The sequence below is a fragment of the Pithys albifrons genome, unplaced genomic scaffold (assembly GCF_047495875.1).
Source record: "Pithys albifrons albifrons isolate INPA30051 unplaced genomic scaffold, PitAlb_v1 scaffold_43, whole genome shotgun sequence".
Lineage (NCBI taxonomy): Eukaryota > Metazoa > Chordata > Aves > Passeriformes > Thamnophilidae > Pithys > Pithys albifrons.
In genome coordinates, this window is record NW_027286058.1 from 304682 (window position 1) to 318247 (window position 13566).

General features: G+C 38.5%; 1 protein-coding gene across 2 annotated transcripts in view; it reads left to right on the top strand.

Annotated features, from left to right (window-relative positions):
• The window catches only part of LOC139685187 (mesoderm induction early response protein 3-like), a 27422-nt gene extending 14114 nt beyond the window's left edge, over positions 1-13308 (top strand). Inside the window, exons 8-13 of one of the 2 annotated variants that reach the window (XM_071581820.1) lie at positions 1207-1358; positions 1810-1891; positions 6401-6495; positions 9013-9140; positions 9324-9469; positions 9570-13308. In XM_071581820.1, coding sequence (XP_071437921.1) covers positions 1207-1358; positions 1810-1891; positions 6401-6495; positions 9013-9140; positions 9324-9469; positions 9570-10027 — 1061 coding nt within the window. In that variant the 3' untranslated portion in view covers positions 10028-13308. The remainder of the gene's footprint in view (positions 1-1206; positions 1359-1809; positions 1892-6400; positions 6496-9012; positions 9141-9323; positions 9470-9569) is intronic. The other variant, XM_071581821.1, reaches the window with a different exon arrangement.
• Positions 13309-13566: the final 258 nt, after the last annotated feature.

Genomic DNA, 13566 nt, shown 5'->3' on the forward strand with positions numbered 1-13566 from the left:
TTGCACTTGTAACATGTTCCTAAGTCACCTTAATTTAATATGGTTTCCTGCAGTTTTATGAGAGATTTGAGAATCTTCTTTATCTCTTCTAATGTAACTGCCATATGTTTGAATTTAATAACACTAATTTGTATTGCCAAGAGAGTACATAAAGCATTATGTGTAAGCACATCTATTGATCAGAGTAAAGGATTTATAGTTTAATCTAGAATTTAAATGTGTGCACAGACAAAGGTTCAGGCCAACTCTTGAATATTTCCAATGTATTTCAAATAAGCTACTTAAGAGGTGCATACACAATTTCAGTATACTATGAAGGAGGACTATACATCATGATTGCTTGTAAAATATGGAATGTACAAGTTTTTAACAGCATTCAGTTAGTGAATGGAAAAAGAAATTACCACATTGAGACCTAGATGTTGTCTATTCTGTTAAATTAGCAAATTTTAGTTGAAAATGACCAGTTAGCTGCTGGCTCTTTTTTTTTTTAATTTTATATGCAATATTTGAAATATTAAAGTGCACTCTTTTACTGTATGTTTGTACGTATGGCTCGGCTTTGGGAAGGGCTCTCCCCGCGTGGGTGTGTGCCCTTCCAGCCTGCACAGTGGATTTTTTAGGTGAGGCACAGCGTGTACAGAACTGGCCCCACCGTTTAAGTCCTAAGGTCCATTTGCCACAGCCAAGCGAGCTTGGACAGTGAGAGGGAAGTCTTCAGGACTAGAACCTACAGCACCCAGTACTGCCAGGAGGTCTCCCATCCAAGTACTGACCAGGACTGACCCTGCTCAGCTTCTGAGATCTGACAGGATTGGGTGTCAGGGAGGCATGTAACTGCCCTAGTCTTTTATTGTAAACTATAGCTTATTTGTTGTAAACAACTGAATAAAACTGTGTGGTTTTCCTAGGCTTTATTATATGAAGATGATGAATACATATGCATAATTGGACTTGAATCATCTAGCTGTCAACAAGCTAGTCCTCTGTAAAGATTGTCTCAAGCCAGTCCCTAATCTCATCCTCATGGAACCTGAATCTCTTCACCATACCACACTGCAGTCTCTCTCTTAACTGAGGCTTTTTAAGGAAAAAGTGAGCTGCAATTTAAAAGTGGCATGACTGTGCTTGATCTGATTACTTCTGTATTCATGTTCTTAGCTTTAAAAATGTCACACCTGCTATTAATGAATTCTGTTTTAACAGCTTATGAAAATGAAGACCATTTACTTTGGAAACCTGATGTGATCTCAGAAAGTAAAGTTAAAGAATACCTTTTTGAAACCTCCTTAAGAGCAGGAAATGAAAATATGATTGGCAGAATTCCTGAAGGACTACATACACGGGACAATGAACAAGTATATTTTATATCCTGTTCTATTTGTGACACATTGCTTTGTAATTAAGGTGTTCTGTTTCTCTGTCTTGTATTATAAAGGCAGCAATATTCTTTGGGGGGTTTTTTAGATGTTATTGGAGTCAGGATCTTATTTGTAATTTTAAGCATGTGCTTAAAATTATGAGTATTTGAATGTTGGCAGTGTTGTGATTTCTGATGTTTCCAATTGACATGCTGTTGACAAATTCAGCTTTTCTAATTATTGCATATAATGTTTTACGTTTGTTTAATTAAACTTTGCCTTAACATTTGGATGGTTTTGCTTTTGGTTGTTTTAAAATTTTCATCCTGTATAAAGATTAATCCTCTTTTTTTTGTATTAGATATGTTCATTGAAAGGCTTGTTTCAGAAATTTAGATAGGATATTTGCACACTTTGATTCTTTCTAAAGACGACTTCTATTTTATAGGCACTATATGAACTTCTCAAAAGTAGCCATAATGTTAAAGAAGCAATTGAGAGATACTGCTCAAATGGAAAGGCATCTCAGGGTAAGAGAGAGTACCTGCTTTTTAAGAAATATGTCTTTGGAGGGGGAGGATAAATAAATGAAAACTTGTGTAGAAAAACCATAAGATTCAAATTGACAAGCACATCCCTTTCCATGATGTCTTTAGCGCAGATTAGTCATAGAATCATAGAATATCCTGAGTTGGAAGGAACCCATAAGGATTGTCAAAGTTCAACTCCTGGCCCTGCACAGGATCATCCCCAAGAGTCACACCCTGTGCCTGAGAGCATTGTCCAAATTCTTCTTGAACTCTGGCAGGCTTGGTGCTGTGACTACTGCCCTGGGGAGCCTGTTCAGTGCTCAACCACCCTCTGGGTGAAGAACCTTTTCCTGATATCCAACCTAAACCTCCCCTGACACAGCTTCATGCCATTCCTTTGGGTCCTGTCACTGGTCACCAGAGGGAAGAGATCAGTGCCTACCCCTCCTCTTCCCTTCACAAGGAAGTTGTAGACTGTGATGAGGTCTCCCCTCAATCTCCTCTTCTCCTGGCTGAACGAGCCAAGTAACCTCAGCTGCTCCTTATATAGCTTCCCCTGAAGGCCCTTCTCTGTCTTCATTGCCCTCCTTTGGATGCTCTCTAATAGCTTATGTTATGGTGCCCAAAGCTGCCCCCAGAACTCGGGGTGAGGCTGCCCCAGTGCAGAGTAGAGCAGGACAGGACAATGCCCTCCCTTGCCTGGCTGGCGATGCTGTTCCTGATGCCCCCCTGGACATGGTTGGCCCTCCTGGCTGCCAGGGCACTGCTGACTCAGGTCCAACTTGCTGTTGACCAGGACCCCCAGGTCCCTTTCCATGGCACTGCTTTCCAGCCTCTCATTCCCCAGTCTGTCCGTACATCTGGGTTTGCCCCATCCCAGGTGCAGAATCCGGCACTTTCCCTTGTTAAACTTCATATGGTTGGTGATTGCCCAGTCCTCTAATTTGTTGAGGTCTCTGCAGGGCATGATTGCCTTCAAGGAAGTCAACAGTTCCTCCCAATTTAGTATCATCAGCAAACTTGCTTAGCATCCCTTCGAGTCCTGGGTCCAAGTTGTTTATGAAGATGTTGAAGAGCACAGGGCCTAAGATGGAGCCCTGTGGAACCCGTGTAGTGACAGGTCACCACTCTGATGTCACCCCATTCATTATTACCCTCTGTGCTCAACCCACGAGCCAATTTCTCAACCCATGAGCCAATTGCTCACCCACTGCATGATGTGTTTATCCAGCTGTGGGCTGGACATTTTGTCCACAAGGATCCTATGAGAGACAGTATCAAAAGCTTTACTGAAATCCAAAAAGATTACATCAACTGGCTTCCCTTGATCAACTAGGTGGGAAACCTTGTCCTAAAAGGAAATGAAGTTTGACAAGCAGGACTTTCCCCTCATGAAGCTGTGCTGGCTGTGACCGATGACTGCATTGTCCTTCAGGTGTTTTTCAATAATTCCCATTAGGTATATAACTCAGATTAGGTATAATCGGACTTTTGACCAGATTTATATTTCTGCTAGAGAAGTTTGCAACTTGTATAAAGGTTGCAGGATCAGATTTTACATGTTTTCTTTCCTCTGTTTCCTTTTCTGTTTTAAGAATGGTACAGGCTGAGGAGAAGGATGGGGGGGAAGTTGTGATTTTGCTCCCATAAGGCAGTTCTCCCCCACATTACGGTACCTTTTGAGATCACAGTCAATTATAATCTGGTGACATTTATACCATAATCAGGCTGATAATATGAGTGAGCCCCACTCTTTATCACTGTGATAACATTGTGCTATGTCAACCCTAAACTGGTTCTTGTATGTATGGCCAAACTTCACGAATGAAGATTTGGGAAGGGCTGTCCCCACGTGGGTGTGCCCTTCCAGCCTGCACAGTGGATTTTTAGGTGAGGCTCAGCATGCGCAGAACTGGCCCCACCGTTTAAGTCCTGAGGTTCATCTGCCACGGCCGAGCGAGCTTGGACAGTGCCAGTGAAGTCCTCAGGGCTAGAACCTACAGCACCCGGCATTTCCCAGGAGGTCTCCCATCCAAGTACTAATCCGTGGCTGACCCTGCTGAGCTTCCGAGATCTGGCGGGATCGGATGTCAGGGAGGCATTTAACTGCCAAACTGGTTCTACTGTATAGTTTTATGGGTCTTTGGGAGAGTGTGGAAATATTTGCTTGAGTTTACAGTGGAAAACAAACTTACATCTTGTTTGTCCCAAACTTTATTACTCCCTTAAATAAAAATCAGTGTGTATCATTTAGCAAAGTCAGTTCTTTGTCCTGTATTTTAACACGTTCCATAAAGCAGAAATGGACTATGAGCCCTTGTATTCTGGTAGATATTCTCTACTCAGAACTGGATCCAAGGGGAATTTGAGTGTTTATGACTTAGGTGCTGTGAAAGCTAAGTATCAAAGGTAAAACTGAAGGGAACAATAAGGAATATCAGAGCAGTATTTCAGGAAGCTCTTTTACAAGAAGAGATTGTGTATCAGAGCCTCAAATTCTGTCCTGAGGACTAGTACTCATACCCTTCCAGGCCCCAAGTCAGATGGGATTTACACCTAAAGTAAACAATTTTCCATGGAGGAAAAGGACTTCACTCAACAAGTCTTTAAGGTTTATGGTGAAAGACCCTTATTACACACTGCACACGGTTTATATAGGGTTAAGGCTACGTTCTATTGGCTAAATTGAACCTCACACCATCAAACTACAAATTCCAATTGGTTATAATCCATATCTCACAAGTCCAATGTTTTGATGAACTCATCCTGGCTGTTTTCAGGTACATCTCTGGTGTCCTGTGAGAAAGTACTGTGTGAACTCTTGGGGAGTGATTTCTCCTTTACCAGTCAACAGTAGCTATGGCCTTGCTTATTCTTAGCTGGTAGCTGCTTCAGTCTTACAGGGTCCATATAGACCTGAATTGCTCACCTTTCATTTTTCTGTACCAACATATGCCCTCATTAAAAATGGTGAAGGAGGATAATACTGTTAATGCTTGTCTCTTAGAGTAACCATTGTGCAATGATCTACTCTACCAGCTGAAGCTCACTGCTATTCCCAATAGGAGTTAAAAATCCACATCTCCCAAGCTAATTTCGTAACAGTGAGACTTTACATGATGCCGAAAGGGTTTTTTTTAATTTTTCAATTTTCATATTTTGTAGATTTTAAGAACACAGTTGATGTAATGCTGTAGATTTTAGTGAATTAATATTCAGCAGCTAGTAGCATAAAGTCCTTCTATCTCTACCCCTGCTCCAGAACAGGCAGCTAAGATCTGCCAGCTATTTAGTCTTATTCTCAAGGTACCAGATAAAAGCATATCAGAAGAGAACATAAACATGGAGCAGTGTGACCCAAAGCCCTGGAGAGCGTCCAAAGAACCTTTGTGTGCTGAAGAAGAGGAGGTGGATGAAGACAGAGGGTCCCAACGACCCCAGCCCCAATTCAACAGGGGTGGGAACTGGGAGGGGACAGAGGTAGAACTGGACATGTGGACAGTAGTGATTGGATAGGTTATATTATAAAAGCTATAGAACTTAGAGCTTGCATGCGCACGTGTCGATGTATTCTTGGATGAGCGGGGTTGCTCATTAAAGTGCCTGCCCATTATCTTATCTCCTACAAAACTTGGCTTGGAGTCTTTTTTACAGACTTTTACGGCAACAACATGGGGATCTTCCCTTTGAAGCTTGAGAATTCTGTAGTAAGGAGGGCAAAATTAATGGCCTTGTAGTGGAATGATTATCACCTTCATCTCGAAGCAGAAAGGTCTTTGTTCCAGTGTCTGCTTCTAGAAATGTTTTGAAATGTGTTAGTTGGTTGTTTTTTGTTCTCCAACCCCATTGGCTTTAAATGACAGCTGAACAGATCACTATTATGAATGTAAGATGCCTGAAATATCCCTCTTTTATTATATATAGATACAAAGCCATAATCAAGATAAGGAAGAAACAATACTTGAGACAAAACTGACTTACTCAAATAGTTTGAGCTACTTTGTTTTAAAACTCTTATTCCTTTTTAGTGTTTTTTGTTTTGTTTTCTTTAATTTGTAAAACTAAAATTCACTTCTGTCTTATAAAAGGGAGAGATTGTTCCTTCACACTTTTTCCAACAGCCACTGTTCATTGTATCTGATGCAAGAAGGAATATTCAGAAAAGTAATCCCACTGATACCACTGATATCTTAGTGATGTTATCAAGTCTTTTTTTTTATGACAAACTTATTAAGAAATAATAAGTCAAGTCTTTTGAATGTCCTTTGCCCTCCAGGGTAAAAGATTTCAGAAATCATACTCTTTTATGAGTCTTCATAAACAGAAATATTAGATTTCAGGTAGGATATCTGTACAGTAGAGGAAAGAACATTGGTCTAAATAACTAAACTGTTGCTTTTTTTTAGAGTGTGCTTGGATATTCTGGCATTAGCAATGCTAATATTTTATTCTCTGTAAAAGGTTAGTGAGCAAAAATAAGTTTATCATGCTGCTTTTGCAATTGTCTAGAAGAGATGACAGCGTGGACAGAAGAAGAATGCAGAAGCTTTGAACATGCACTTCTGATTTATGGAAAAGACTTTCATCTCATCCAGAAAAACAAGGTTAGTATTTTACAGTTAAATGGAAGAATTTGGTAGATGATGTGATGCTGAATATTTGTAAAAGTAATGCATTTTTCAGAAGCTATGCAGAAGAGTGAAATAAGAGACAACATATTAAAACCAGCTTGGTGGTTCTGTGCTAATTTTGCCTCTGATGTCATTGGAAAATCTAGGCAATGCAACGAGTCAATATCTTTGAAATCAACTTATGTTGATATTGCTTCCATATATGCATTGATGTTATAATTTAGATAAAATGTCTGCCTCTACTAGAAGTGTATTATTTTCATACCATGTCTGTGGGAGGGGAAAACACATCTTTAATTATTTTTGTCATTCAGAAAGTGTAATTCTACAGAAACGGGCTTAGCTCTTTGTGTTTTCAGAAAGTATAGTCATCCATCAGTACTCTGGTTTCTGGACAAAAAAGGAGTTCTAATGTTGATTTGAATTGCTTCTGACTGATTCCTCTGTGTCTGAAGAATAGGAATTGGATTTATTTTTTTTATAGAGTATAAAGATGTGCTGGCTTAAAGGTAAACTGGCAGGAGAAATGAACCCAGCACAAAAGAGATTATAAATCAGAGCTACAATTTAATAAAAATATTGCAATAAATGGAATGATACAAAGAGAAATTGGTTTTAACCCACAAAACCCAGAAGTTTAACCCAGCACCCTGGGGCACAAACAGAATGGTGTTTGTTAGCCTCTGTGCTGAGCCCCATGTGGTTCCTCTGAGTCCAAAGTAAGAGGAAGTGAAAAAACCTGTTGGTGCAGATGACGGTCGCAGTCCTGTCAAGGTTCTGGTCCTCTTCTGGATGTGATGGGTGGTACCAGAAGTCTCCAAACCCCAAGAATATATACCCTCTGGTTCAGGTGGGAATGCCCAGTGCCTCCTCCAGGGCAGGGAGTTCCACAGTGGGTGATCTGACTCTGTGAGTCGGGGGGATTTTGGAATCGTTGCTGGCCCATGAGCAGACATGACCCCTCAGGTGGGTGTGGAGGTGCCACCGACTCCCTGGAGGGGAGTTCTCCCAGCTCCTGTCTCCCAGGCTTCTTTCCCAGCCAGCTCCCAGCCTGAGGGGGCAGGTGTGCCCTGGGCAGCTGCTGCAAATGGTCCATTGGTAACAGTTCATGAGAAATGAATAGAGGGTGTAGAATACACAACTTTGGTCACCCCCACACAGTGATAAACTGGCCCCAGCTGCTGAACTGGGACAATATATCATTTGGTACAGTTGCCAGTATGGGTGTTTCCATACTTTCTGTACATCTTCTATATGTTTTGATACCACCTTGAGGTTTTGTACTGGTTTTGACTGGGATAGAGTTAATTTTCTTAATTGTAGCTAGAATGGGCTATGCTTTGGACTTATGCTGGAAACAGTTGATAATACACTAATGTTTTAGTTATTGCTGAACAGGGTTTATGTAGAGTCAAGGCCTTTTCTGCTCCTTAGACTGTCCTGCCAGTGAATAGGCTGGGGGTGCACAAGAAGCTGGGAGGAGGGACAGCTGACTCCAACTGACTGAAGGGATATTCCATTCCATATGACATCATACTCAGTAATAAAATTGGGAGGTGAAGGTTGGTGGGTGGGGACTGCAGTGGCTTGGGGACTGGCTGGGCATCAGCTGGTTGGTGGTGAACAATTGTGGTTTTTTGCATGTTGCTAGTGGGGGTTAAACCACGACAAGTTGGGTTTTTTTAGGAAACTGGTGCTTTTGTTGTATTTCAGGTAATTTTTATAGAGTTGTGGTCCTGTTCAACACTTGGCTTAACTTGTCCTGTGATAAATATTTGGGTGGTTCAATTTTTAAATGGACCTTACCCATAAACAGTAATTCACCCGAGATACAAAGAAATAATTTTAAAATATTTTTTTCAACATACAACAAAGCATATAAATGGATCTATCTGTCACTATGGACCAGAATTTTCCAAGTACCCAGTGTCTTTTCTGCTTCATTTCTCTTGGGTCATTCATTTGCTCAGTGTTTTCTAAGGAGATAATCTGTCTCATAGTTTAAAAAATAACTATGTAGGTTATGAACTGAAGTGCTTCAGATGTAGATACAGTTTCAATCTAGTTTAAAAAAACCCCAAACCTAAACAACAATAATGTATACGATAGCACAGATGTGGTAATTATTTAGAATAGATTAGACTATTTCTGTTGGGAGGGACCTACAACGATCATCTAGTCCAGCTGCCTGACCACTTCAGGGCTGACCAGAAGTTTCATCATGTTATTAAGGGCATTGGCCAAATGCCTTTTAAACACTGACAGGCTTGGGGCATCGACCACCTCTCTAGGAAGCCTGTTCCAGTGTTTGACCACCCTCTCAGTAAAGAAATTTGAAACTGTAAATGTCTTTTTCAGGTCTTCTGATTTAATTGGTTTGTTCCAGATACTAAAACAGTAAAACTAACAATATTGCAGGAATATGGGGACTAGGGAGATGACAAAACATAATGCTTCGCATTTATCTTGTCAATTCTTGCCTTCTTTTAGGTAAGAACCAGAACAGTGGCTGAGTGTGTGGCTTTCTATTACATGTGGAAAAAGTCAGAACGTTATGATTACTTTGCTCAGCAAACAAGATTTGGAAAGAAGAGATATAACCATCATCCTGGAGTTACGTAAGTAAAATGTCCTTGGAATATATTTTCTGTTGCAAATTGTAAATGTAGAAGATTAGTTTTGTCTTCCCACCGTTGCAGTGTAATGCTCCAGTGGCTATGACAACTGAAAATAAATCCATCATCATTTTTGGGCCTTGTTTTCCTGTTAAATAACTCATTATGAATGCCATGTTCTTTAAGGGACTACATGGATCGTTTGGTTGATGAAGCAGAAGCTCTTGGTGGAGCAGTACATACTTCAGCCTTAACATCTAATACTCGAACAGAAACCATTTCTGATCAACAGCTAAGCATTCTGAATTCTGTTACTGCCAATGAGTTTACAGGTAAATCAAGGAAAAACTCAAACAAAACCCACAAACTTTTTGTTGTAATTATATAAATAACTCTTTCATTTACGTTTTATGTTCATTTTTTTTTCCACAGCATTGACAAACAGTGTAGCTACAGTCTGCCACACTTCAAATGTGAACTGCCTTGATGATGCCTTCCCTCCTATGGACAGCTTACCCCGAGCATCAGTTAATCATGTGCCTGTTGGAACAGAAGAATTGCTTAACTTGCCTAGCAATGGTGAAAGTGATTGTTTTAATTTATTTGAGACTGGCTTTTATCCCTCAGAGCTAAACCCAATGAACATGTGCAGTGAGGAGACAGAAAGACCAGCGAAAAGATTGAAAATGGGAATTGCTGTCCCAGAATCTTTCATGAATGATGTCTCAGTAAATAACCTTGGTGTGGACTTTGAGAACCACACACACCATATTACCAGTGCCAAAATGGCTGTTTCAGTGGCTGACTTCAGCAGTCTATCTGCAAATGACACAAATGGTTTTATAAACACCCATGCTCTTCACCAACATACTGCCCTTCAGTCAGAATGACTGGAAAGCTAAACAAATTATGGGTATTTTATGCAGTAATAGTAAACTTGATGGGGGCTATCAGGTTTGCTTAGGCTTTCACTGGAAGTTTGAACTTTGACATCAGTGATGTCTTTTTATGTATAGAACTATATCTTGATTTATCAAGAGTAATTTCTTTTTTCAGTCCATAAATGTGGAAATGTTTGGCAGAGTTTGGAACTAAGAGAACTCTGTGATGCAGCTTTAATCTCTGCTTCAAATTTTTTTAAAGCCTGTAGAGAGAGGCCACCATTTCAAAACCAGCACCTAAGTTTTGAACTGATTGGAGTGGCTTTTTAGTCAAAGTTGCTTTTGCCATAATGGATGCAGTGTAATAACAATGTTTACAGGTACCATTCCTGATCCCTGCTTAATGTAGCATTTTATTTTAATTTTTTTTTATAAAGGCAGGGATGAGTTTCTTTAACTTAAACTGCACAAACATACAAGGATGTTTTTTAAATGGAACCTTCTCTTATGTGATTCTAAACTAGAGCACTTCAGTTTAAAAAAACAGCAATTTCATCTTGGTGGAAGCTAGCACAAGGGACTTAACATGAGTAAAGTATGAAGACCTACACTTGGAGGCTGTTGCAAAATTATAGGCCATGGCTACCTTACGCAGAAGTAATTATGCTGCCAGAGGTACTTTAAACTTACTGGCTTAAACAGATACATTTTAGGCTAATGTATTCAGATGGGTTTTGTCCACAACTTTGAAGATTAATGCACCTGTGTAGCTTAACTTTGCTAAGGCAGCTGATGTATAAAGCTACAGTCTGCACAGCTTAGGATTTACCACTAAGCAGTCTATGTTTTGGAAGACAAATTGTTTGCAGCACTGCAGTTCAAAGTGTTACTGTTTTGAGGGGCTATCTAGTTTATGTAGAAGTAGTGGAACCTTGAAGTATGTATTTGAAAGTTTTTCTTCAGTGTGGATTGCATTTATTTGTTTTGGCAAGTCATTGGCTCAAAAATGGCACTTCACTACTTTAGTCAAATAAAAAAGGATGAGTAAAAATGTCTCCCCTAAAAGCAACTATTTAATTTCAATAAATTTTTATTTTGAACATTGAGTGCAATTTAGCTATCCATGAAGTTTGTCTTGCAAATGTTTGCTCTAATTCTTGTGGGAAAACATTACTTCTGTAGGATTACCCCTTTCCCTCCATACATTTTCCTTGCACTGTTCATATCACAAATTTAATTGTCACAAACTTGTTTTGATTATTGAAGTGGTTAAGCTTGCGTTGTTGATATTTGTGATAGTTGCTTCAAGGTTATGCTGAGTAATTAAAAAGTAGTGACTTTTAATATTTGAAAGGGAAGAGGGTATTTATTATGCATACTGTGAATTGCATTGACATCTTGAGTTATGGATGCAGTGTATGGAGTTTTCTTTACTGCACTGCAATGAAGATTACTATGAAGTATTTATACAATAGCACATTTACCACATTAAAACAAATTAGTTTAGCACAGTGGACAAAAGTAAAGATAATTTTGTAATGAGTTCTTAACTTATACATCTGAAATATGTAATTCTAAAACGTACACAGTAAATAATGGGTAGCCTTGGCCCTATGTTGTACTCTCACATTTTTAGACAAGTTGTCGGCTTCTTGTTGCTCTGTTTTGTGCTGAACTGTGTACCTTGTTTCTTTATGAATCAAAACATTTTATGTAATTTTGTAAAATACTGGTCATAATCCTTCATTGTTATACATTCAAGTTTATGGGTTTACAGTGAGTGGCTGGTCTGTATAGAAATCATTACACAAAGATGACTGAATGCCTATAACAGTTGCATTTAAATGAACATGCCCATTCTCATTAGCTGATGCAGTAATATATTCGATTTATCTATGCATTGCTGGGCTCTTAATGGAGACAGAGAGTCGTCTAAGGTTTGAGTTGTCAGCAAGTTGAATGGACACTTTAGTTATTTAATAAAGACTTTTGACCAAAATTCAGAAAATTATGGGAGAAAAATTAGACTAGCTAGCATTAATAGATTTTTAAATGTTGATCTTATTTAGCTTGTTGGGTAGGTAGCTGGTATCGTTTACTTTTAATTCCTTGTTAAAATGAGGCAATAACTTGCAAGATTTTGTAAATATTTACTTCTTCATATCTTTTTAGATATCTATTTCAATATTTTCTGACTACTTGTGTGTATAATAACATTTTTGTGCATGCTTGATGTGACATTCATAAATTTGTACCATGATGACTTATCCATGTAAAAAAGCTATTTATTGAATTTTTCATTTAGAAGCTGTACTTAATTATTTTTTTCTCAGTTTAAACATTTAAAATGGAGAACTTGTTACTGTTTATTAAAAGAATTGCATTTTGAAAGTCAGCATGAAGATAACTGAATTGCAACCATATGAAGGAATTATATTGCCTTGGTTCTTTGATGGTGAAGCACAATTCTTATAACAAACTGTGATGAATTCTTTGTCCTCTGCCATACTTGTTCTTCATACAAACAAACCAAAAATCCATAATGGGCGATTGTGGTGTTGGTAAATGTATCCTTTTAATGTACAGGAAATCTGAAGAGGATAGCTGATTGATTTAGAGGTGTAACTTGGCGCTGTGATTATAGCAATACTTTTACTTTGGTTACTGGTATGTCATCTTTTCATGTTAGGTTTTTAAAGGTTTAGTTTTCCTCTTGTCACGGTCAAAGTACTAAATTGTGTACTTGTTTCTTGTTTTTAACTTTTAAAACTGAGGATCAAAAATGTATGAAAACTTCAGATCAAGTAGAATATAATGATAGTACTCAATTTAACCAAAGTCTTTAGGTGAGTATTTCAACTTTGAATGTAAACTAATGTATAAACTGACCAATGGGGACACTATTTGCCCAGCACTACAAGCACATTGTCTACAGATGGGGAAACTAAATACAGTAATTTATAAAATAATTACAAGGTTATTATTTTTTTATTCCTATTTTTCATTGGAAGAAGGACAATACTATCAATTGTAAAATACAGAAGTTATGGTTATAGTCATCTTAATAAAACAGATTCCAGTTATTCAAAGTACTTTGTGCATAACAACAAGTTTTGTGACAATCGGGACATGATTTTAACATCAGATGTTCAAGAAGTCGTTGCTATTGTTGCATTGGTTTTAATATTTGTACATAAACACTGATTTTTATTTTTTTTAGCATTATTTTGTATTTGTTGTACTTTAATACCTGGTGTACAATTCCAGAAATAAATGTCTGGAAACCTTTCTTTATTTGTAATGCAGCTATGTGAAAAGCTGGGTTAGCTACTTTCTTTTCAGAAATACATAGCAATACCTCTGAACACATTTTAAGATACTCTGGGTACTACTGAAGTGCAGACTACCACTCTATAAGCAGTTGGGAGAAGTCTCAAAAGCACTAGCCTTTGTTCTTGCAAGGGACTTCAACTTACCAGATGTGGAAATACAATACAGTGGTGTGGAGACAGTGTAGGAGGTGGTGTGGTTTAACCCCAGCCGGCAAC